The sequence below is a fragment of the Anopheles maculipalpis genome, chromosome 2RL (genome assembly GCF_943734695.1).
Source record: "Anopheles maculipalpis chromosome 2RL, idAnoMacuDA_375_x, whole genome shotgun sequence".
Taxonomy (NCBI): domain Eukaryota; kingdom Metazoa; phylum Arthropoda; class Insecta; order Diptera; family Culicidae; genus Anopheles; species Anopheles maculipalpis.
Window position 1 is genome coordinate 55,880,909 of NC_064871.1, and position 26,469 is coordinate 55,907,377.

The 26,469-nt window shown below is 40.6% G+C and overlaps 5 protein-coding genes across 6 annotated transcripts in view; 4 read left to right on the top strand and 1 right to left on the bottom strand.

Annotated features, from left to right (window-relative positions):
- Nucleotides 1–26,469, top strand: part of LOC126559341 (calmodulin) — a 279,933-nt gene that overhangs the window by 78,632 nt on the left and 174,832 nt on the right. The window lies entirely within an intron of this gene.
- The window catches only part of LOC126559276 (zinc finger protein 593 homolog), a 338,322-nt gene that overhangs the window by 73,331 nt on the left and 238,522 nt on the right, over nucleotides 1–26,469 (top strand). The window lies entirely within an intron of this gene.
- Nucleotides 1–26,469, top strand: part of LOC126558182 (hydroxylysine kinase) — a 172,340-nt gene that overhangs the window by 36,687 nt on the left and 109,184 nt on the right. The gene's annotated exons all lie outside the window — the stretch shown is intronic.
- Nucleotides 1–26,469, bottom strand: part of LOC126558012 (dopamine receptor 1) — a 71,096-nt gene that overhangs the window by 15,990 nt on the left and 28,637 nt on the right. The window contains exon 2 of the mRNA XM_050213943.1: nucleotides 70–247. Coding sequence (XP_050069900.1) covers nucleotides 70–247 — 178 coding nt within the window. The remainder of the gene's footprint in view (nucleotides 1–69; nucleotides 248–26,469) is intronic.
- The window catches only part of LOC126557047 (ETS-like protein pointed), a 176,419-nt gene that overhangs the window by 3,794 nt on the left and 146,156 nt on the right, over nucleotides 1–26,469 (top strand). The gene's annotated exons all lie outside the window — the stretch shown is intronic.

Sequence of the window (26,469 nt, forward strand, 5' to 3'; positions counted from 1 at the left end):
GGGGTTTGCTGGTTCACCTTCCGACCCAGGGGACTGGGTGTCCGGAAGTTGACGACGTGTCTTACTTACCGAGAAATGACATCGACAGGGGCGATAGGACATCAACATCGTCATCATCGCTGTCCTCTCCGGCACCGCCCGGAATTCCTGCACCACTGCTAGCACCCGTACCTCTCCCACTGGCATCGACCGAACCATCGGTTTGGTTCACCGACGTCAGATTGCCGATCGTCGTCGCAGACACAACCTGTGGAAAAGCGAAAGTGAACGTCACAGTGCGAGTAGCTCAGTCGATAAGTAGAGCACCAAGAGTACTTAAGATACTCGTGCAAAACAAAAACTCCCGCAGCAGCAGCAGCATTAGTAGCAGCCACCAGCAGCAGGGAAAAGCATCGTTCGAAAAAGGGAACAAACTCAGGTGCAGACGCTGGGAACTTCATCAATATTTATAACCGGTGTGAGTGTGTGCGTGAGAAATACGGGGAGTTATGATTATGTTTTGTTGCGTTCGCTAAGACTGATAAACAATGCCGTTCGAAGATGGTAAGCCGGGAAACCGCCATGGCAGCTGTATTTGCGTTCTTGCCGCGGTCTAGCTGCCTGTAGTCCGTCTTTATGCGAAATTAATATCCTCGTTTTATATTCAAGATACGAATTTCAATTTACCGCTCGTAAGTTTAATGTTAGGATGTGATTTGAGAAAACGAGAGCGCGTTACGTTAATCTGGAAGAACGAAAACAATGTGCTAATCTGCGCTGAAGGATCAAGAAAGCAAAGTGTGGCCTGCAATGGATATGTACGCACTGGAAGACATCCGCGTACCGAAAATCCCTACACCTGGAGTGAAACTTAGCGAGACTTTCGGGAAGTAGGAATAATTGAAGAAAGTTGTAATGAAAATGTATATTTGAAGTTTAAGCATTACTGCAAGCCGGTTGTTAAGACAGCATCACGTGACACATCGTGATTGAATCGTGGCACAAAAATATAAATGCTTTTCCATGGCAAAAAGTAGGATCTGCTGTCAACATGTCAGATTGATTTGTTGGCTTATTTTCAGGTTCTGGTGTTCCGCATTGCCCTTTTTCTTACCGATAAGTGATTATTTGTTTGTTTGTTTATTTGTAGGGCGTTGAAGTTAAATGTTGAAAAACATTTTGCCTTCCACATATCGGAAGCACTGATATCCTTGCGACGGACCATTTGGAAACAATGTCAGCTCGAAATAATACTAATGCAAAACGACATTCGCATTTTGTGCGAGATGGGTGAAGTACATTATTGAAACATCGCACCAAACGTACAAGCATCGAAAAAAAAAATTACCATTTGTAGCGCAATCTGCGAACTGGTTCCCACCGGGTTTTACAAGAGCGATATGCATGTAAACTGTTTTCGAAATGATATCGTTGCCTTTCGCTTACGCTGTCAACACACAGCAAAAGTGACGTGAAGACAGAATCAGTAGCGCAGAAAATGCGTTCGTTTTTCGCAAGCAACGTTTTGCTTGTCAATTTTTGTCAACCTCAAAAACGGGATTCGTTGGTTTGTGTAAGCAACACACTGAAATGTGCGGTAAACAAGTCTGTTGTCTTTTAAATTTTTAACTGCGATTTATACATTTGCTTTAAAATATCGCTTGCTGTTTGTTGTGAAGTATTCGTGTGCCGAAGAGCTAGATAAGGATGGTGACCTAAAATCAAATATTTAGCGACGGTTGAGGTTGAGGGAAACAAGCAGAGCGAGAAAGGTTTTGGCCGGTTTTGATCCAGCGCTCCGAGGCATTACAGTGGCATGATGGGTAAGATTTTTGTAGACATTCATTTTTAAATAGACCTTCGAAAACGGTACAATGTTTCAAACATAAACATTGTACCTGAGACTTGATAGAGAGGTATGGGCACGGTTGAATGATTTTACAATTTAACTCATCAGAAAATGAAGTCATTGGATTGAATTTCTATGTCAGTTTTTTAATGATAATTATTATGTATTATTATCAGTATTTCAAAGCAGACAAAGCAAAGGAGTTGTTTTCGAAAATAGATGATCAGCTATTTTCAGCCCACAATGGGATTGATAGAAATTTGATACTTTAAGTTATCAAGCACAAGAAACAATATATGTACCGTAGTGTTCTATAAATAGAACGGATTGTTGTGAAGCAAGCAATGTGGGCTTTCTTTCTATTTGTAAACTGTTCTACAAGTCTGTGATCTAGCTCTGATACTGACAGCAGGACGCACACCAAGCGGTAACAAGTTTCTCCCCGTGATTGTGATGAAATCGTTCTACCTTCAGAATTTAACACAAGTAAGAAAACACGGTAATCACTTGAAGAGAAAGTATTTTTCAGCCTAGCCTGGCCCGGGGCGATTGCCTTAGCCCGAGAATTCTATAAAGTATGAAAATAAGGAAACCTTTACGCCCAACTGTGAAGCGGACCATTTGCAATCCCTCTTCCGTTAGCGGGTGGTGATGTCCGACCGGGTGATGTAATTTGAAAAAAAGGCAGGAAGCAGATGTCAGAACGTGCAGCTAAACTGCGTCAACACAGCCTGATTTTATTGGATTTACTGGTTTGCGATGTTATTCGTTTTTGTTTTGTATCCCCCGGTACGGGGATCACAAATTCGTCCTGATGCTTGCTTTGTTTTGTAAACATGCAATAAACATAATATTCTACCTATTTATTAAAATAGCCGGAACATGGCTGGTAAATTTATTTTCAATGCGTAAACGAAAGATTTATTTATAATTGCTTTCTTGTCATAAAATGTTTGTAGGCTGTACATCCGCCAGCAACAAGCAAACATTCAACAACATTCAATTCCAAGCGGCATGATTGGTTTATGTTACATAACAATCATTCACTAAAAATCATGTGTATATTTGCCATTTATAAACTCTGGCATGAGTAGGATAAACAAGCAATTCATCGTTCAAAAGCACATAAAGACGTGGCATAATTTTCCTACGTAACGATTAGAAGTCATATTCATATCAACTAAGTTGTTCATTGCATTGTATGTCACTATCGTTGTGCCCTGTGTGGTTTTCATTTAACCCGTTAAAGTTAGCTTTGTCTTAGCTGTTCACCTAATCGTTGTCTGTCTTATGAACGTGGTGTCAAAATTTCCCAAAATTTTCTTATTAAGCACAACACACTGAACCGTCATTCTTCTAAGCTTTTACGATTTCTCGATTACGCAGTCCAAAAATGCTATCATCTAGTTCGGTAGCTAACATTTTGTGTAATATATTATTAAATCCTCACCGAATAAGGCATGCTGAAAATCACGTTGCAACAATGCAACTTTAAATTCATTAAAATCCGGAAGCCCTAAAACTGCAATGCAAGTTTAATCAGTTGTACAAGCACCGCATGTACGGCCAGGAACAGTTTGGCCATGATTATTTCATGCTATCTTGATTTTACATGGCATTACGAACACCGGGGCTCATTGTTAATTTTTATAACAGTGCTTCGGGCTTTGACAAGCGCTCGGTACGATACATTCATTGTATATAATTGAATGAACCTCGCACTGACCACCGACCGACGAGTTGTGCAAAACGGCGTGCAGAACTGATACAGCACAATACACGAACATTGTAGCATGCTGCAAGTAGCTAACAATGAACATCAGTTCGATGCATCAGTCCGTTCGTTCAATACCTTGCCTCAGCATCGATCCTTCAATAGCTGATCGACATTGTTCTTTTGTATGGATGTTTCCGTGCTACGAAAGCAAGTACGCCATGCCCATCAATTACAGAACCTTCCATTTCCTGCTCAATGTGCGCTAAAGGAAACAGTTCTTCTCGGTGTGGGAGTCATCTATTGGAGCTATAAGATAGCCGCTAGATGACAGTGGGCATCTGAACAATTTGCCATTATCGACGGCATCGTGTGCCATCCTTCAAGTGTTCCATGTCAAGTGCACATTGATTTCGGAACTGAAAAATGTTCATCAATCAACCTTCACCGTGTACCACCAGACAAATTCTATTCAAATTGTTTGGATTCGGTATGATTTAAGCAATTATTATTTGCCAGAGCATTTATTCTGCCAACATATTGTACTAATTAATGTACACATGTAGAATGCTCATTTGACTTATACGTCGATCGGTCAATAAACGTAAAAACGTGTGTACATGAATCCAACCCCCCATGAACCCAAGCACCGATGAAATTTATCAAAGACGGTCTTCTTCTCAATTCGGAACGACATATTACGCAACATGGGTTAAAGCCCAGATCCTATGATAATGCACACATTTACAAACACATACCCACATACGCACAAACTTGTTAATGTATGCCTACCGTGTGCCAGTAGAATTCCATAAAACAGCTAAATGTTGCATCGGACCACTAATATCACTCTATTGGAAGCAAAATGACAATAATTATTTTAAAAAAATCACTAACATCACATGGAACTAATAGCACGGATTGAACACATACTTCAAATGATATTTACACTCACAATCGAAATCATTGCACATTAGCAAAACTTCACAAATCCCTCATGCGACACAAATCCGAAATAAATTCGCCGTCGGTACGATTGGTACGGATAGAGCGGAGTTAGCACGGATCAATCGTAAACGTGATACCGGTTGAAACTGATCTTGTTCGGAAGCCTGGTTTATGGATATTCGCACCATTATTCGGGTTTGGAAGTGGTATACTGAAGATGACCATCTACTTGTTGGTCGTTTCCATCACGGATTTCGTTCGCAAAACGTACTTGGATATGGGTAAACGAGCCAGAGTGAAAAGGAGTACACGAATAAGCCGATTCTCATCTTGCTGCAGCACCGTAGAGGGCGAGGGTTTCGAGGCTGGGACCCGGTCACGAAAGAATCGTTTGTACGAATTCCCCTCAATTGGAAAAGTAGATTGCGTTTGAGCCTCTTGAGCTCAATTGAATAAGCGAGGGTTATCATTTTGCTTCGGCACTGCGTCGGTTCGAACCCGAAATGATGGTGGAGGTATGCTGCTTTTCCTTGGTATCTGTGTGCTATATTTCCGCGTTACTCTAATCTCCCAAGTTGCTACTTATACTAACTGACAGGGAATGGATCAGAACAAAAACTCCACGACAGCTCCACAGTTTCTGGACAGGAGGATAGGGTTAAGTATACAGAACTCTTTTTTTGTGTTCTCTTTCTTTCACGAAGATATGCATTACCCAGTGCTGAACCAATATCAACAAAGCACTAATGTGCCATCTGAGGTGTTGTAAATGGCGTCCATTATAGTGTGCAGTGGTTGTTTTAGGAAAGGCAACAATAATCCGATCTAGTGATGTTATAGTCAATTAGCAGTTACCTTCCGAGTTGCTGCCTAAGCTATTTCCATTACATTACAGCACTAAATGCAACACAGGCAGATGTACGAGTAATCGCTGTACATAGAATTCCAGTACGAGTGACGTCTGTTTGTGATAATACAATAGGCCAGTCTGTTGGATGTCCATTATGACCCCAACATATCTGCATCGAATCGGATCTGATCGGGTGAATGAGCTGAGATTTGATTGCATTTGCTTTAAATAACTCCTGACCCTGTTTGAGTTTAACTTTAAAAATATTTATTCCTAAAAATGTAAAAACTTTGCCAAATTCGGCAAGCAGATCGATCGACGACATGAAAATTGATTTTGTCTCGAAAGATTTGCCTTTCCACCACGAAAGACCATGATGATCATCATTTGTTGACGTACGGGTTGACTTTCGATTTCCTATTCCGGTCTCATAAATAATGGCTTCTTTTCTGAGCAAATATTATCGTCAACTTCGTGCTCAGCGTCTCACGTGCCATTGGAAGATAATGATTTCCGGTAAGTGATACGGTTGTGCTTCTGACGATGGTGGAATATTATTCTGTTGGTTGTCTTTTAATTCCAAAGCTCAACACAGCTCGTGTGCGTTTGCGACGATGGATAAACAAGAGAGAAAGAGCCCGAGCAGATATGGATAGCGAACGAACGAGAAAGAGAAACATATCAAAAGTGTGGCAGAGAACGAAGCACTGCATGCGCCACGAGTTGAGATATGAATGTATTATCAATTGCAGCAAATTGAAATTGAATGTTGCATCGGCTTCCCTGTAGAGGCACGTTCTCGTCGTTGACGCTACCCGCATCGGACCGGCCAGCAGTAGGAGTACCGGCGCTGGCGTTCCGTAGTGAGACGTCCCATTTCAATTAAAATTGAATTAAACGTGTCCCATACAAAGAGTGTGGTTCATAGATCGGCTGTACGGCGCTACAAGTTTGGCATTCCCACAACTGCACTATTTCTTCACCGAATGAGATATTGTTCTGAAATAATAATTACACATCAGCTACAAAGCCGATTATGTCGCACAAACTAAACATTAATGCCGTTTAAATGTGCCCAATGGTGGTGGTGTAATGAATTTTGATTTATTTCTAATGCAATACCTCGAAATGAGTACGAATCGTTTTAATAATTTACAACAAACATAGCGGAAGGGCATAAAATGTTTTTAATCGAAACTCTTGGTAGTAAGAGTTTCGATCAAGCTGATAGCAGTTTGAAACAGTCACACGAACTGTTCTTCGATTCATACGACTGTCTATTTAGATGGGGTAAAACAGGAGCCCAAAAATGGTAGATTCAGTTTTAGTGTTCTTAAATTTAAATGGAGAGAAGAAAGATTTAAGTAAGCTGAAAGAGTTATAATACGAAAAAGTTTGCCTAACCTAATTCTAACCTAATTCTATTCAACATTCTAAGAATGTTGAATATTTTACTTTGGACCTTTGAATCCCAAAAGTGTGTACCATGTCCATGCAGAACTGGACAAGATCAGCAAGAACACAACCCTTTGGCTTTTGAATAATGATTAGTGATGTGAGAAGTTTTCATGAAATTATAGCCAGTAGATCATTTTCATCAATTCCCATTGTAAAAGATCGCAGAAATTCGCAACCAGGTAACCCGGATTGCTAATAGTAGGTTTGATCAGTGGGTGTCTGGGGGCAGGACGACAACCATCCATCCAATAAAAAATGCAAACTCAGTATCAAGCTTACTAAGCTTAAATCAATGAAACTCTCTACCTTTACACAATTAGTCGCAATTAGAAGACAAACAGAAGAAGTATTGCAAGTTTCGAGGTTGTGAAACATCTATCAAATGGTTAAACTGTGACCGAAAACACTGCTTAGGGCTAGTTAAACAAGAATCAAACACTCAAGCACCAGTGCAAACAACGTATTTTTACATCATCAGCATTATAAAAGTTATCGGTTGTTAGCCTGCCTGGGGGAGGAATGCCTTGGATAAAATGGAGTATTTTCCAGAAAATTAATTGCTCGGATTATTAAGAATTATAATCTTAGCATCTCTTCAAGCACTTTTTATGCACAAAAGGTTAGGTAGCCGGTGTAAGGTGATGGCAGCCAGACCATAGGATAGTGACGATAAAATGAGTTGTTTAAATTCAACCGGAACGGTTAATTGAGAAAGTTTATGCGGCGAGCAGCGCGCCGTGAAAATCAACGTTCCTTGGATTGGCCTATCACAATCTTCGGCTGTTGGTCACAGGACAATCAAACGATAAGGAATCCTTAAGCTTCTGCGTCAAGGGGCCTGTGCAAAACTCTCAAACGTGAATTTTTGATGAGTGGTTTTGTTTGTATTAATACATTAGCATGGCTGTCAGGACAAGGGATTTTGTAATTAAAAATCTCGAACGAAAGAAAACACAATCATTGAGGTGTTTGTGCGCGCGGCATCTTTTGCACAGTGAATTTTAATGAAAAAATACTGAACTGAAAAAAATAAGTTGGGAGGCACGATTACATTATTACAAAACAATGAATTCATATTTGAACTTATTGTTTCGCCAGTAGAAATGATATATTGATGTTTGTTAAGAATTTATTATAATTTAAAAATCACTTACATTGTGACTGACAATCAAAAAGAAAAACAATCAGTTTTACGTTATAAAGTAACAATCATGTGCACAATTAGCACAGGTTGTTTTGTTATAAAAGCTTTCTATTTTCACTAGCAACAAAACTGGTTGCCACAAAGCTACATTGGTTGATGATGGCAACAAAGCGGCACTTGAAGCACATTATATCAACAATAAGTATCAGTTGTCGTACCGTAGGTTACCTTGTTCAAATATCTTCGTTGTACTAAGCTATTTTCCAAGAAAAAACACACTTCTTTTGTACATTGCCCTTGTACAATGATGAACAGATCACTGTTGACCACTTTGAAAACACCACTTCACAGAGTTTCCGATCCTTTCGAGTACTACAAACAGAAACTGTTGCCATTCAATATACTTCCAAACGAACCACTCAAAGCTGACAAATCAGGGACAGGGCAGGATTTTTTATTTGGAGAACAAACATGTACATTGTTTGATTGTCTGTGACATCCCACAGAAAAAAGAAATAGACACAATAATTGGATAAATATGTTTCAACCCCAAAACGGAATTCGGTCAACCACTTCAAAATCGGTATTTTTCTAATAGTCCTTTTTAAAAAAATCGGTATCTTTCATATGAAGAGCTTTCACATTGCTGACTAACTGTTGTATGAAAAGGACCAGTTATCCTTATTCATTCGTAAAGTAAAAAAAAAATTATTGAATTGATTGGTGCTTTATGTTAGTATGAGAACCTTCATGTTTGGTGGTAGTGTGCGTATAAATTGACTAAAGCATCATCTTTAATTGGATTTTGGCGAAGGCGCTTTATTATATGGCCAATTTAGGCTTTTTTGAATCGCTTGACATTCAGGATCGATGGTTGGATCCTTTGTTATTATAGATTTAGTTTGATTTATAATCAAAAACCTTTGTTCTTATTCTGTGCTAATGATTGAGGATATAAATGCACTACAATTCAGACTATCAGTATTGTACAAATACGTGAACATAAGGATTGTGGAGTTTATTCTCTGGAGAATATTAAAAAAACCAATAAAGCACGTAAATACCCTCCATTTAGGCAAACATTGTTCAATTCGACCGATGATGTTACATTGAAGGATTAAGAGAAATCGGTTTCTATTCAAGATGTGTAATTTAACCAATGGTTTTACAAGTCAGTTAAAGTCAGTGATACAAGTCGATGCATCAGCGTGTGCCTCGTTACGAAACTAAGATGTATAGTACTGCATGTGTCCAGTAGAATGATTTTCGCCGACATTGGACCAACTTACAACTTCGCCGCGCAGTACCCATATCCCCTTCAGTAACATCGCTGCTCGTGCGTGCTATCGGCTCGACTTCCAATTCCCGAGATAAAATAGGATCCATAAATCATAATAAAGGTTTCATCTGACGGACAATCAGGGCTTCTATAAATGAAGAGTGATAACAAAGGAATCGATTGTACTTTCTATTTACAGGCACCCGAATAGATGATTATTTAGCAGTGTGTGCTTCAAAACAAAATTCACAATAAATCGATGTGTACCTTCATCCAGCGATGGTAGCTTTAGTCATCAAAACAAAGCTTTTATTTTTTTATCGATTCATTTTCGTTTGGTTCTATAACCAATCTGATTTAGCCTACTTTTAGTGTTTGGTGTCTATAAATTATCCATCGCCAAAATACCAGTACTGTCCATCAGACAATATGAGAGTCTGCCAACTAAGAACTGCTTAATGTAATGAATATTCTAGAAGATTTAGTTTTACCTCAGAACCGCACACCTCAGTCTTTGTAACAGAGCTCCGATATGTGATTTGTTCCAATTCTTCGGACGTACTTGAAAGGCTGGGAAATCTCAAGACCATTGGAACCCTCTACACAGCATCCATTAAATCCTAATAATAAAATCGAAAACGTCGTTTCTTTTGCTCGGCCATTCATTCCACGAATGCATGTAAACCAATCAAATGAATAAGTAAATAAAGGGACGAAAACCAGGCAACCCAACAAGGTGAGGGTTGGTTTCCGTCCATTTCGAATGTGCTTCAAGCAGGAAGGTTTCCAGTTAGCTTAACATTCGTAACATAAACTTCAACATTCGACATCGAATTCTGACACTTGTGAAGTTTGTACGATAAAATATCAACTTTGATGTGTATAGGATGGGCAAGGGTAAAAACTTCGGTTCGATTGCACATTGCTGTAGTCGGATGTGTATCAGTGTTGTACAGTGCGAGAGAGTGAGCTTGCGAGGAGCAGCGGTAACCACATTAACTCTACTCACAGCTTAATTCGTACATCAAACGATTCAAAATCGATGCTAATGAAATTTTCATCCTCATCCGGAAGCGGTTTCCGAGTTGAAAGCTTGCGTCACGCCACGTTTTACGTCAGTTTTGTGTTATAACCGTTATCGTTGATCGTCTGATTGCACATGATGGGGTCTCGTGAGAGTTACAAACTGAAGCAACAACTATTTTCATTGCACTTGATAGGGGAAACATTCCTGGGCTATATTTTCACACAGTTTTTCAAAGTGGTGTTTTCGTAGTAAATTAAATTGCATCTCGACGTGTGAGGCTGCTGTTGATCTAAATTTGTCAGTAACGTAAACAATCGTTCTAAATTAATATCGTAAATCAAAATAGATAGGCAATGCTTGGGTGGTGTGTGTGTGTGTGTGTGTGTGTGTGTGTGTGTGTGTGTGGAACGTGCAGTCTTAACAAAATATGCTACATATTTGTATGGCAAAACAAATCTTATACGATCCTTGTATGGTTGCTTCTGGCGTACATGCTTTATCATGTGCGGAAAAATTCTAACATGCTCCACATTTTCCTGAGCTTGTATTATAATTGAATTCTTTAGTATAGAAGAGGATATCCCACTCAACAGGAGTAGTTTCCTATTTCGTGAGAAATATTTTCTAGAGCTTGTAGATTTTACTTGCTTTGTACGGTATGTTGTTGGGAAGAGCAATGGTACGATGAAAAGAAAAACAAAACAAAAACAAGCGTTTATGCACGTTGAGTTTATTTTGCGCAATAAAATTGCAGCAATAGTGAACATTTCTTATTACGATCTTCAAACCTGTTTGTTCAGTTTCCATTGTGTAACATCAGAAAACATAAATTGAAACGTAAACCAATCATGCGGAAAATGTAAAGTAATGTTTATGCTGTGTCAGCCATGTCAAGTTTATGGATATTTATTACCAGCAGACACGGGTGCTCGTACCACCTTCAACACAATACTTTTTTATAGTTCGGCTAACGAGAAACATTTTTCGTTATCGTGCCTTTCTTGGGACCATGCATGGGTGCTGCAGGTGTAAGAAAAATCAATGATCAATCTTTACCAACAACCGTAGTAGCGTGTTACAAATGGTACAAACTGGGAATAGGAACTTGCATTTTGCTTCTTGTTGCACCGCCACAGAATCGTAAATCGCCGTATTCGAATCCTTTTACGAGAGCAGCGTTTTTATTCACATACTCCAAAATGTTTGTTGAGGAAAAAGTGCAAACGATGGTAAAATATGGGACTTTAAGTGCTTTTCGTATTAGTAGATTGGTGTATGTGTAAACGAAGGGAGAAAAAAGTCCAATACCACAGCAATTCGTTAATCTCCACCTGATCGTAAACCTCTTCCAATGTCGTTAGTGTCAGCGTGGGAGAAAAGTTTCGACAACAAAGCAAATCATAATTAATTGATCGTTTGATGGGATCCCCGAGGGCTACACGCGAATTTCCCAACAAATACGCTGCCCTTACCAAAAACCCCCGGCCATACAGTTCAGCAAATCGGTGACAGACGAAACGGACGGGCTGTCTCGTGCAGTGTGACACCCAAAAATGAAAATGTGTCCCCGGTGCTTGACTGGTTGGAACGATAAAAATCTGGTCAAACTTTTTATGTGTCACAATCTGGACACGATGTCATAATTAATGTAATCGATTCGATCGATGTCTTTCCCACAGCTCACAGGCGTTTCTGTAAGCGAGCAACATTGCATGAAAAATGTGAGGTTATGCTTCATCCCGCATATAGCCGAATGTAATGATAGGTGATTCGATTCAGAACGCTACCGCCACGATCGGGATTCCGATTTCGACCCACATTCGATACCATCGATATCAATTATCACTAATGACGAAATCAATAGCGCATGGCACCCGGGGACGCGTTCTTCTGTGTGTACATTAGCAGGAAGTCAGGTATTCCGCTTCTTGGACGGCTGGCGATACGGAGTTGAATTTACGACAGCCGATTTTCGAAGACATTAGCAAAGCTACATGCGAAGCAACGAACGAAAGGCGTTTTTGCTTGAATGATGGGTGGAGCGAAGCTAGAATTTATAAAGACAAATAGTCAGACATCTTTGATGCTGGGGAACGATTAGTACCAGCACTCGTACGGGTTCACATGGTACCAATTGCGTTCGGTTGATTTCCTACCGGCTGCCGTTCTGTTGGCATATTCAATTTATGTTGCTAATGGGCCTCTAACGAACACAGTAACGAACACAAACATTTTCACTTCCAAACTCTTGCCCCAAGAACCACACAGCACCAGTGCTATTCGTTGAAGGCGAAATTGCTTATCACGGTCTCAAGCTGTGATGCAGTATTGCCAACGTGCCATGTACTCGAAGGTACACATTGATATGAGTAAAAATAGCTATCGTTTACAGATTAAAAATGGATTTGAAGTTTGAGAGCAGTCTAATTACTTTACCTCAAAACCACCATACGTCACTCACAATCAGTGAGGTGGTAATATTTGAAAAACTTGTTTCGTCTTTCTTCATCGGCCAATATCTGTCTAGATTTCTTCCTGTCTGCTTCAGCGTCGTGCTTAGCACTTGCGTGCGACAATAATGGTTCATCTTTTCACAGTAGTTCACCGCCTATTCTCCCAGTCTCATGTGAGTGTTTTGTGTGATAACACACAAGAAAAGCACCTAAACGGCCTCGTTCACATTCCTAATCTGCCAACCTCGTTGACTAGCCCGTTCGAAAGTGGAACACTGAGCCAAAGGATTGGAATGGTGGGAATCTTCTTCCTATTTCTTCGGGAGATTCGTTGCAGTAGAATTATTGAGTTGTTGTGTTCTGTCAGTCAGCTTCCAGTCAACTGTCGGTCGCTTTTATGTGGGACGTATAGACGTATAGCCCAAAACGTGCCATACCCGTATAGATGAAACAAGGTTTTTTGCTTTGCTATTTCGTCCTCCACTCAACCTGTGGTGGAAATCGGCTTTTTTTTTTCTTTTCCATTTCGCATTTCTTTTCCCCGTACTCAAAGCCTGTTGACGAGCATATGTCGGAGCAGTTAAGTTTTCTGTCAGCAGCACAAATAGGGGTCATCTTGTCTGAACCATGTGTTTCCTCGACTAGCACCGAACCGTACGGCCGCAGTCAATCCGTTTGCAGCGATGTTTCGTGTTTTACTGCTGAATGTGGTTTTCATCGTCCGGAATCACGCTAGTAGGGTGGTGTAGACGCATGAACATGAGTTTTATGACACAAGCACATAACGGCAGCAGCCCACTGGTTGGAATGTCATCCTAAACCTAATCTGTAAGGCTCGGATGGTACCGAAGGAACGTTGTTTGCTGACTGCACGAAACAAGGAAATCAAAAGCAAAAGTTAATGTTTAAAGTATCAATGTTTCAAGGACGGCTTTAATTATGGTGTCTTCGCTGTCGTGATGGAGGCGCCTGGTGCTTTATGAGCGCTGGTTAGTGTTGCTGTTTCGCAAGGAAGGATTATGGTTGGAAAAATAAGCAAAATTGTTTAACGCACTTGCTCGCAAGCAAAAACATTGGTTGGTGGAAGCAACCAATGTTGCTGTAAGCAAAGGGTATGAAACACAAACTTAACTCCCTTCAGGCTAATGAATGGGTTTACCATATTGTTGGCATGTTTCTGACGTGTATCTGTGTGTGTCTGTGGTCAACTAATGTTTATGCTGCGGTTAAAAGGTGGGAAGAAAAGAGTCAACTGTAAGCATAAAATCCCAGCCCCCGTCAGAATAACAACGGTCGTCCGGTGCGCTCCTTTTTAGCTACCTTGGGCAAATGGCGAATTGTTTTGGAATCATAAATTATTGAGGATTTTATTCACTTTCACCTCCCGAGGGAAAATAACCGATTCGGTCGGTGCACGGAAAATAGCAGCCAATCGAGGTAGGGAAATGAAGCGCGTCGTGATAAGTGGATTGTTTTCTAGCGTAAAAGTGTCCTCACCGAGTGGTGAGTGAAAAAAAAATGAAGGTGCGAAGATGGCAGCATTGTCAAAGGTGTGCCCAGGCAAAGAATCATTGACGGCAGAGGTGGCCAAAAGGCCAATAAATCAGCCGCCAGCACTGCGGGATCGCTTAGGTGTGTGCGCGTGTAGGATGAAGTCATCGGGAACGAAGTCTCTTTGGACTTGTTAGACAAAATTGATGGTTTGGGGAAGGTCTGAACCACTCCTGGGACGGTACGCAGTTCGCTGTTGGGAGCTGCTCTTGTTTTTTTTTTGCCCACGAAATGGATGTGCAATGGATTTGGAGCTTAAAGGATTTTTCGTGCTTCTTAAAAATCCTTTCTGGTGGTAAGTCGGCTTAGCAGAGGTTTTTTAGTAGCGACGATTGTGCGAGCCGTGTGTGTGTGTGTCTTTTTTCGTCGGCCAGGATGTAATTGAAAAAAATACGACAATGGCACATTTCAAGATTTAGTGACGAACCAGCCGAAAATGGGGAGGAATAGGACAAAGAACGCCCCGGCACACACATAAAGCTTGCTTTCATTTGTTCGCTGCTATTGAGGAACATTGTCTTGCATTGAAGGAAGGAAGAAAAATGTCTACGACAAATAAATTCTCCTGTACTCGGGTGAAAATGGCATTCATACCTTAGGACTCAAACGAACCGACAAAAACAAGCCACGAAAACGTAATGAAAAGGGTGAGAAAGGATATTAAAAAGTTTTCCAATATTATTTAAGTGGTTAGAGAGTGTCGCCTTCGTTCAAACTTTCAATGATGCCTTTGGGTGATAAATTAATACCATTGAACAGGTTTCCCAAGCACACCGAAACACACCGAATACTCGTTTAGAATGGAGCGCGCTCCAATCGTCTCATTCCTCATTTCCTGTTGTGATGTGCGGTCCAACGATCGTGCTAGGCAACCGGTGGTTGGTCGGTCGGTCGGTCGGCAAGGCCCAATCAATATCCGTTGAACATTTTTAGAGCCACCGTGTAGTAGCGTGACACAAACGAACTGTGAAGCGCTCGGTGGCAAACGACGTTGTCGGTTCATAATAATAAATAGGACAACATTAAACAGCCTGCCCGGGGAGACAAATCGTAACACACAGTTGTTGCTTCGCCCGTATTTTCATGGGACTCGTCCGACTAGCGTAAAAATTTATGCTTAGATTTTGGTGTGCTTAGGCATGCTGGTGATATGGTTTTGGAGACAGAGTGAGCGAAAAAGGGGGAGAGGCTCGGAAGATAAGCTATGTGGAGACTATTTGCGGGATTAAAAATGTCTCATTCAGTCGAAAGCCCAATAACTTTGTTCTATTAGTAGAACGTTGGGTGGCATTTAAACACTCCTGGCAGTCGTATTTGTCAATAACCGTAAATCACGGCAAGTTTGCTTGTCATGGTTTGCTGGCGACCAGTATTGTTCACGTGGGAGATGTTTATAATAATTTAACGTTGCGTACGGTCAATCGGTTGCTGTTTGTTTATTGCCTAGTTCTTTAGAGGCTTACATACTCGTTTTCAGCGAAAGGTACATAAATTTTCAACACGAGTAATGCACTGACATGTAAATATGCGCATTTTACTCCGAACATAAAAGTGTTCTTAATATAATCTGCTTATTATACGAAACATCATTATTTTAACCGTTTCAGATGTAATGAAGTAGCTGAAAAATATCTGAATAATTCATAACGATAGATCAAAACGAACTCTGGTGAAACAGATATCGATTTTAGCTGTAACAAAAAAGATGCGTATAACTGTATCACGAAGTACACAGGAAAAACAGACAACGAAAGCTTGCCCGTTGCTCCACCAAGAGTACATTGTAAGTGGAGCCCTCATTCGTTCACTCTAAAGATAGAACGGTTTCCGTTCTAGATTCGCTGCTGCTTCCCTCTGCACGTTGTCTCGCAGCTGAGGGAAGGTTCATTAAAAATACACCCGTTGTAACAGTGGGAAATTTTGCCGCCGAGAGTGTGAAATGAATGGCTGACAATGAACTTCAGAATACAGTATGATTGTGGGTGCCTTTTGATTGTCTTATCCGGGTGAGGAAACGGATAAAAATTTTAGTCAATGCACCAACGTGGAGAGTGGCGTACCACTCGTAAGCGACACAGCAGACGGATACCGAGAATAAAAAACGAGAACCGAACGGCATTTGAAGAGTAAGCTTGCAATGGTTTTTGTATGGGAAGACACGGAACAGCGAACTGGGATTTTCATTCTGCTCGGCACAGGAAGTTGGGCCAAACCGTTCAACCATTTGGCGTTAATTAATGTTGCAGTCATACCAACTCAAGGATAATTATTTATCGTAACACCAGCCAACCGGCAGGCGACCTTTTTTTTTTGTTTCCTTCCTGCCAGCCGCGGTCTTGAAGTGATGGATGGAATTGCATCCCTTAAGCAGCGGAGACTAATTTCGAGGCGTTTGGACGAGGACATCAAGCGCCAACGAAATAGAATGCAATCATTGCTTCAACTATCAGTCCACTACACAGCATAGTGACAGCATCACTAATGGGGGTGGCTGTGGTTGTGTTAGAAACAATTTGTCATTTCCAGACCATGAGAAACGCTCTCGGTAGCTATTAACCATAAAATTAATGATTTATATTTCTGATAAATGAAGGAAAAAAGAAAAAAGGATTTGTTAAGCGCTACTGTACAAAAGTAACTAGAGTAATTGTCCATAACAAAACAATTCGTTCAAATGTTGGGTTACCTTTATCAACGTAAGAATTGCATAAAATAATAAGTTTTTCTATGAACAAGCCGACAAAAGTCTACATAAGTCTCGAAAGTCTACATTAATTTTTTGTGAGTCATGTATAGTGTTAAAATTTAATCTTCTTACATGAAAGATTAACAAAATATATTTTATTTTGTGTTTTACCTGCAATGTTACCGGTTAATATGTTTGCGACCGTGTTGATAAGTAATTCACCTTCCATCGAATGATATTTTATGCTCTTCAAGTCGGATTATCGTAAAGCTAATCTGTAAATTACTATTGTACACGGTACGAAATAATATATTACATAAAAAAGCAAGTGGGTCTAAAAATTCAGTCATCATTGTTGATGGCCACCTTTTTATTTACTGTACCACTTTTTCATGCACCTTTCAGCCGCATCGGTGTGTTCAATATGCGGCCAGCGAACAATTTGATGAGCAATAAGAAATTCATCTTCACCGTTCGTTCTGCCCAAGTCGTAAACGTGTCTTATGTACTATTCAATATTTGCCATTGGAGCGTTTGGTGTTATTGTTGCGGCGTCCTTTGTGAGTTTGTGTTTCATGGTGGGTAGAAAAAAATGAAGGTTTATTAGCTGATATTATGTTGAAATTTTCATAGAATATTTTTATCACATCAAACAGTGTGCATTCTATCTGCTCTAACGCACATCAACAAGGCGAGCTATATTCATTCGGTGGTATGTGTTAAATATGAGAAATTGGTTGGAAGGCATGCCACGGTCGATCAGAAATTCCAGAAATGTCATATAAAAATAATAGATTGTGTAGCCATACATTTTCTGTGTGGTGGTATGAATGAAAGCAATTAAGAAAAATTGCTTGTTAGCGTCAGTAAATAGATTTTTTTATCTATCACTTAAAAAGGTAAAATATACTTTTTAACGTATATTTTCTAAAAGATTCAGTACTTCGTAATAAATTATACCATTGCTTTGAATTTTGTAATCAATAAACTTATTTAGAGACGGTAGGTGCGTCAGGGGCAGCCCGGTGGTGTAGGCGACAGCGGCGCCGGTCTACAAACGGCAGGATCGGGGTTCAAATCCTATCCGGATCGTCCCCCCGTAGTGAGGACTGACTATCCAACTAAGTGGTATCGGCAAGTCTAGTAAGCCATTTCGATGGCCGGCGAGACCTTAGAGGTCGTTCAGCCATGAAAAATAAGATGCGCCAGTCTTTCGTACGGCATGACCTATGTCTTCAGCCAGGCAGGATTTCAAATCCCTTTCCGATCATCCCTCCGTACGCTGGAATGACTTTTTGTAAGTTTACAGTTGTAAGTTTTTGTAAGTTGTAAATTCAACCAATGCAGATTGAACTGCTATGCCAAAACGTTTCATGGTTGAGGTGTCATAGAAGAAGAAGGAGAAGACGAAATAGAATAAGAAACTTACTTCCAATCAACGACATACAAAAACAGCATTTGATCAAAAGAAATATTAATCGGATATTTGGATTTTATTTTGCTTAAAAAATCCCTTCAAATATCAAAAAAGATTGCAAAAGGGTCACTGCTAAACAGGGCGCATAAAAATGATCCTTTTTTTTTAATAACCATAATTCAATGTGTCAGTCAATTTAGTCCAATGGTTTCGGTTGAAAAGATGTGTAACTGGTTCCATCGGTCTTTCGCTGCAAGATCTATTGCCAAATAGATGAGCTTTCAAAGAAAGTAGAAGTAGAAGTAAAAATCCGACAGAAAAAGACAATTTTGCTCTCCTTCGCCACTTGTTAAAAATGTTTTGGCAACCCTTTTCTTCGTGCAACCGTCGATACCGGAAGGAAGGCACAAAATGTATTCCTGCTTTACCATTTGCTATACCAAACTTTTCCAGTCCCTTTCAGCACTAAAATGAGATAAGGCATAGACCTTTTCAACACTCCCGCTGTCAGCAGCAACATCGTGAGCAGCGTAATCAACGACGCCATCATCGTTGGCATCATCAACTAATTTATGGGGATCAGTTTGGGTTTCGCCCATTTTCATGTTAGTACACAACAGTGTAAACTTTCGGCCTCATTTAAAGGATCTTTACCGGGGATTATATCATCGTGTGTCCGACTGTTGTTAGATACCCGCCGTCAATTCATTCATGAAATTTAAATTCATTTCTGACTTTCTGATGTCGATGCACATGAACGTGCCTAAGTGATGCTGGAGACCAGCTCTGTGCGACTTTCGGTCGCCAGAGCCCGAATGTCGATGTCAGAAATTTGCTACAATTTTACATACTGACAGCACCAATACCTGTTGACACTATGGCAGAAGTGAAGCAGACGCGTCTTAAAGCTCCAAATAAATCACAAGGTTACAATAGAGTACTTTTTTCTAAAGCAAACGGTTTACTAAACTTACACAAAGCCCACAAAGAAATTTGTGAGCTATCGTATTTCACTTTTCGTTTTTCGTAGAACGATCCACTGTTTTTATTCAAATAGGGACGCATCACAGCAGAGAGCAGATTTTTCTTTTGATCACGTCAGACAAGCCAACGCATGTGCTCTAAGGTGGTAACTTGAGATTTTGCTGTTCCGCATCAACAATGTCATCTGAGCATCGTGCCCACTTTTCCTTGGCAGCTTAGCTGGGTGCTGCTGCTCCACTCGACCAACGGTCACGGTCGGTTTATGGCAGTTAGAGAATATGGTTAAGGAATGGATGAGTATCACTTATCTCCGAGCCGCGTCTGAAGGGTGTTGGTTCCACATTAACACTGTTGATGGTTCTTCCTTTCGTTGGTACACTTGGCTTGCGGGAGTATCCTTCCGTGCCCAAAGAGATCCGTTTAAGTCCCTATCTGCTGTTTCGCTGCATGTATCAAGGCGAGCCAGGACGTGTACCGCTACCATTTAAAGCTCAACAGTGGCAACGGGTACATCCCACGTGGAGGACTTAATTATTTCGAGATAATTATCTGTGTAAATTTCTGTCGGGATCCGTTGCACAGGTGCAAAAGTTAAAGTCACCGAGTCGTTGTTAAGTACACGGTGACTCAATGGATGCAAAAGATATGCTTAAGAAAGAAACAGTTTATCGTGATTTGAACTATTCATCTAAAAATAATTTGGGTTCATGGGATAAGGTTTTTTTGTTCACAACAGTAGACAAATTTTAAGATTGTTTTTTCAGTTAATTTATATTCCTTTGAAGAATTCAATTTTTTTCAAGATACTTTTATTAGCTTAAAATTGTATTTTAATACGAAGTGCAAAATTTTCAGTATTATCTACTTTGTACTATATTTGTGTAAGTAGAAGGTATGAATTTTTTCTCCGTATTCTTTTCGGTCAACCAGTGTGATAACACAGTCAGGTGTTGATTAATTCAGTACTTTTTTTGCGACCGTCTGGTTTACCGCCCACTTCCGAGTCACAGCAATAAAGCGCCCATTACAATTCCGTAGCTAGGGCGAGGAAGCTATCTTGAATAAAACATAAGCCAACGCATTCAACCAACCGCGTCCAACGTATGTTGGCGATTAACACATACGTTGTACAACTCAGTAGATCTGGTTGTGGTTTTGCTTGAATCTTTTTTGTTTTCTTACGTTTGCTCTTTAAGTCGGCAGGTTATACAAAATTCAAATTGATTACTCTTACTCAATAAGATAATTTTAGACACAGTTTAGAAGTACGCAGACAAAGTAAGAAAGAATAAATGATCAAATTTCAACCACGTGCACAACACTGGCCGAATTTGATTTTACATAAGTAAGCTAAAAACTCATGCAAGAGAACATTTCCATGCCATACAAAACATATGATAAACTGTAAAATTATGTCTTGATCATGGCACCCAGTACCGGATTGAATGATCAATAAAGGTTGTATGCATCTCGGTACGGTGTGTTCTCTATGTCCGGTACAGTAAAACTTTTACAAGTGAGAAATAAACCGTCATAAGCAACAAAAGTGCCAGCGAAAGCAGCAAAGCAAAGGACCGGCTTATCCGAAATGCATTTGCATTGAATGGGTTTTACACGTCCTTGTTGACTTGATATTTTCTTCCCTTCGGTCGTAAAAATGACGCGAACCTTACACTCTCGAACCTTTCAACTCGTAACGTCCTGTGAACGTACTGTGCAGCTACTTTGCCAAATTGCAAACATGAAAATGTAAATTGCTAACAGTGAAAAAAAAAGTAAAGTGAAAAGAAACCACAAAACAAAAGCAGACTTGTGACAAAAGGCTGCGTTGTAACGCAATGTTTTCGTTTGGTTTCCGAGCGTACTCCACTGGAGAAATAAAAAAGATGGAACGAAGTCACCAGTAACTGTACAGCAAGACTATTAAAATTTTAAAATGAACAACATGACAAAAACCAACTCCAACACTTCTCACTCACACACACACACACACACGACGGGGTAGAAAACTGGGAACTATAAACAGGCGAAAGGAAGTTTCATGATTCCCGAAGTCGTGTGACTCTACAATTCTTCTACACAAGGCTGCTGAACATGGTGCGTACTTGCTTCCATTACCCATATCCCTGCAATTCGTTAAGATTTTTTGGTTTGTTTTATTATTTTGCCTCCGATTTACCTAGCTTTGATTGTCTGCGGTGTACCCGCCAGAGAAGAACCGAAAAGAACGAACGGCAAATGGATTCCGACATTTCAGCGTACCGGTGGCTGGTGGTGGCTTCGGAAGTGAATTAAAAAGTATGTCAAATGCGGTTAGGACTGAAAGCTTTTCCATCGTTTCTTCTGAAAAGCTATTGCATTCGGTGCCAATCATCATGAACCGTCAACCTCAATAACTATGCTGACAAAGACGACGATGAGTTAGCGGAAGAGCAAAAGAACTGCTGCTGGCTTGTAAGTCGTAGTCGTACCCGTAATTAGCATGGTACGGCACCGATGATGATCTCATCATGAGTCCGTGGAATCCTCGTCAGCTGTCGTATCTTTGGTTGCGGAATTCTTTTCCGCGTTCTGGTCTGAATGTACATTTGTCTGTGCACTTGTCTGTGTGTGTGTGTGTGTGTGTGTGTGTGTGTGTGTGCCACTATATAAGTTTGAAGGTGTCAGAGTGTTTTATTTATTCTAGCAGTACAATTTACATTTCAATCGTCACCTCAAATCCATTTTGTAGCAATGCAAACTACTTTTTCATGGCATCAACCACTCTTCTCCACAGCTTTCTTATCAACGCAACCAGAACGGAATTCAAATTTGTTAGCTCTTTCTATCTCTCTTGCTTCTCTTTTTATTCTTCTCTCTTTCTTTCTCTCTCTCTCTCTCTCTCTCTCAGATAAGTGACATGATAGTAGTAATTGAGCACGAGCAAAAGAAGTGCATCTGTGTGGTCTGGTCTGGCGCGGCCTCACACAAAATGACATGCAGCTTCGTGCGAATTTAAAAGCTGTTACAATATTTGCGATAGATCTTATCATTTTTCACCGTTGCGAGCATCGGTGCGCATTGGTGGAAAATCAATTTTACACGATGCATTTCAAGTGTACTCAATTCGCAAGTTAGTCAATTTATGCTGTGTTCAGGTTCGTCGTATCGACAAAACGGGCTTTTTTGTAGGATTTTTGTCCATCCTTGCCATTTAATTCATAAAGTTGGTGTGAAAAAATGTCAATTCGACGCGATTTTAAACACTTTAGATTTGACGCAATCGAAACATTTTAAAATATACCCACTGTTAAGGTTTTTTTTTTTTTATTTTAAAGTGTTGCTGGTAATGCTTATATTGATTACAATATATATAAGCATTAACAGCAAGCAGTTTATATTTATTACAATAAAATAAGTTTCAAACCCAAAACAAAAAATATCTTAAGTTCAATCGTGGTATAACCCGTTCCAATCGTGTTTAAAGGCCGACCGAATCTCACAAAATCCTCAATCGAAGATTTTATCTGATATCATCTAATGATCGTGTACACGAAGCTACACACGATTCCAGAAATATATCCACTTATTATTAGGTATTAAATCCCAATAATTTTTTGTCTCATAGAGCAATAGAACTGAAGACTAACAGAATGATTTATAAACCATATCTATTGACGTATATGACATATAAAACTGACATCAGTGCGAATATCGAATAAATACGAGCTGTGAAATGTATGTTCGAACTTATTTTTCATTGTATACATTCCACGATGTTTACTTAACGGTGTTTTTGTCATTGTTCTTGACAGGGCCGTTTATCACAGAAGAAGATTGAACAGTGGCATTGAAAACAACAGTGGTTCAGCAACTATCGCTCATTTCAGAGTCGTTTCGAAGCATAAGCAAACAATGTGAAGAATTTAAGTATACTTACACGACACGACTCGAAGAAGGGTACGCTGTAAGCCCTAAACTTTCATTATGAAACGAGAAACGGCCCTGAACCTTGTACGAACCTTTAGAACGGGGTGTGAAACATAAAAGGTTGCCACATTCCATTACTCTATTGAGTTATAAATTGATCCCATTACCGAAACGTTTTAAATTCCTTGTCGAGCATCCCGAAATTCCAGGGCAAATCTATCACTTCCCAATCGACCTTAAGATCCCAGAAAGAGATCCTTACGTACGCACCCACAAGTCTCGGGTGGACTTGTTCCAAGGCGCCTATCGAAAGTTTACATCTCTTCCCGTGACATTGATTTTTACTATTTTTCAACGACTTGAACCATCCATCCACTTCATGATGGGCGACCAACCTTTCGGAACAGGAAGCCAATGCAGAAAACTTGACGATCGAACCAAGCACACCGCATGGTTGATCAAAGGAATTTATGTCTTCCGAACACCATCGGTGAAAATGCCGAATGGCAGGGTAATAATGGCAAAAATTGCGAAAGGTGAAGGTGCGAATGAAGTGGAAGAACATAAAAATGGTGAAAAACCCGCATATTTTTCTTCATCACGGGCACGTTTCTTGGCTTCGTTTACTTCTAGATTGCCACCCAACGGACAGCTCACACTGGCATCTCAAGCCGCATCATGCTCATCCAACGAACTGAAACATTTCCCCATTGGCATTCTCGATCGTCGGGCTCACTGTCTCGTCCCATCTTTAATTCAATCGCTAGTCAGGTGTGAAAATTGGTCGGAAACCTTGTAAATTTTGCTTCAACTACCACGCTCCACCATCCTCCTGCACCTCATCATCCCAGCCATCATTTCCGCAACCAATACTAAAGCGAGTTGTCTACTTTCTAGCCGCTCCCGGCATAGGGCAAGCGGAAGAGATTGTTGGAAGATGGCGAAGGGACGAGAGTCACAGCCGCAAAAGACTCACTTTGAGCCGTGCAAAGCAGTGATGAAATACATTTCATCCACGGAGGCTGTGGGTTTATTCTGAGATTGAATTTATTTCACGCTTTCCTCATTTCCAATTTCCCACAAGCCTTGTATTATTTGGCGCTGTGCGTTGACAGTCGCTTTTCGTCGTTGGATGAGAAATAGCATTGTTGGTGAGGGGAATATACAAGAAGAGGACTAGGGAAATGAAATGAAAAGGAAAAATAAAAAACAGGAATCGTAACGAAGGCTGCCAACTGATAAAGAGGAACAAATGGTGACAAGCGCCCAGTGCGACGAACCGCAGTAAAAAATGAACTGTCATAAATTCCGCTCAGGTATGAAAATGAACACGCACACACGTTGTGTTGTCGTTGGCGCCAGCTAAAGATTTCCATGTTATTGTTGCTGATTTTTCGTAGAATCCGTTTGTTAGTGTGTGTGTGTGTGTTTTTTTTTGTTCACTTGTCCTTCCCATTGTTTGACAGTGTCGTGTTTGCAGTTGTGATTATGCCAACAACAGGTTCCCCGCTCTGACAAGTGCTGCTTTGATATTGATCATTTGTGGGTGCTAAAGATCCCCGCGTAATGTCCTGCCCCAGAACACACAGAGTACAGAGAACGAACCGGTTCATGGAAATCCAGTTCGTAGAACCAAAGAAGGGCGAGGCGAAAAACAAAAAAGAAGCCCATACCACCCTACAGTAACAGCTATGGACAGCCTGTTAGCTTCGTTTGTTGGTTCCGGAAAAAGATTCAACATTTTCCGGTCGAAGGAGTTTTTCCTGCTTGCTGGGCGGTAGTGATTCGATCAGAATCATCGTGCTCATGTCTTTCGCTTACGCATGGGAACACTTCAGTGCGTTGAAGCACATTACAGGCACTGCTGATGTGACCGACTGTTGTGTGGAGAAGGCGTTGGGTAGCAAAGAGATGGAAAGCCATGAGTGCGTGAGAAGACTAGAGTAACGAGCGGACGCAAATGATTCGATGAACGAAGATCCCATTTTGAGCAAACCTCCGCTACATGCTCGCTCGGCAACCCAGCCTTCTAAAGCTCCCCGGGATCGAACTTGTCGTCGTCGTCTGCTCGTCAAAAGGAAGGGATAAATTTAGCTCATTAACTCAATGCCATCGTTTCGCCGTCATTTTGTGTCAGCCATTTAAGAGTCGCTGGGTCTGTGGGAAGAGAAATGAGGGTTAACTGCTGCTCGGAGGGGGGTTAAGATGTTTCGCCACATTGAAGCTGCTTGATTGAAATCTCGTCCCGATAATCATGTTGTGGAGATTTAAAGAATTTATTTCCCCTAGCAATGTACACGCTCAATCTACCGAACCCAGATACTGGAACGTAATTAGATCCCGCCCCGTGAGTAACAGATAAGCAGGTTGATGAAGAAGCTAAACCCGGTGAATTTTAAGTAAAAGCTGACGGAAACAGAACGTGGGATGGATCGTCCAACCCTCGAGGACTCTTTACATTGATGAGACGGTGGGGCTTTGGAATTCTGTAAGCAACAATTTCTTTTCCATTTCTTGCTACATTCCATTTCTTGCACATAAATCAATTTATGCTCATACTTTTTTTTTGTGATTAAGATAGTTAAAGCTTCAAGAATCATTAAAATATTATTCAAACTACAGGTTTCTTAAACAATTTTCGATTTTTTTACCCGCTGCTTATAACGCTAATAAATGCTTGTCGAATGCATTATAATGCAGACCGAACTATTCTCTTCGTCACTTCTCACGTCACACAGTCAAAACAATGGTGTTAGAATTGGGTTCTGTTGGTTCGTCACGATGACCTGCTACCATACCTTAGCATCCAAAAAGCTCCTGCCGGTACAAGATTAATTATGCATACCGTTTGCTTGTCACCTGGTCGTAAGCACTGAATAGTACCAATCAGCTGCCGAAGAAGGCGACGAGAACGTGATGCACAGGGGAAGGGAGGCAGGAACTCAAACACAAGCACCATGCCGAAAAGCTTCCTGATATGTCCCGCATGATGCACGACATCCTTGTAGAACGGAGGGATCGTCGTATAATGCATTCATGAGACAGTAATGTTGGTAGTTGGTAGGTGCTGTGTTTTGCGAGCAACTCAACTTCAAATAATTAGTAAAATGAATAATACAGCTCTTCACGACGTGTTAGACCCAGCAGCTTGAAGCCTTTTTTCAAGCTGAAGCCGGGATAAACGGGGGCAATCGTTGTTCACCTAAATTTAATGAAATTTA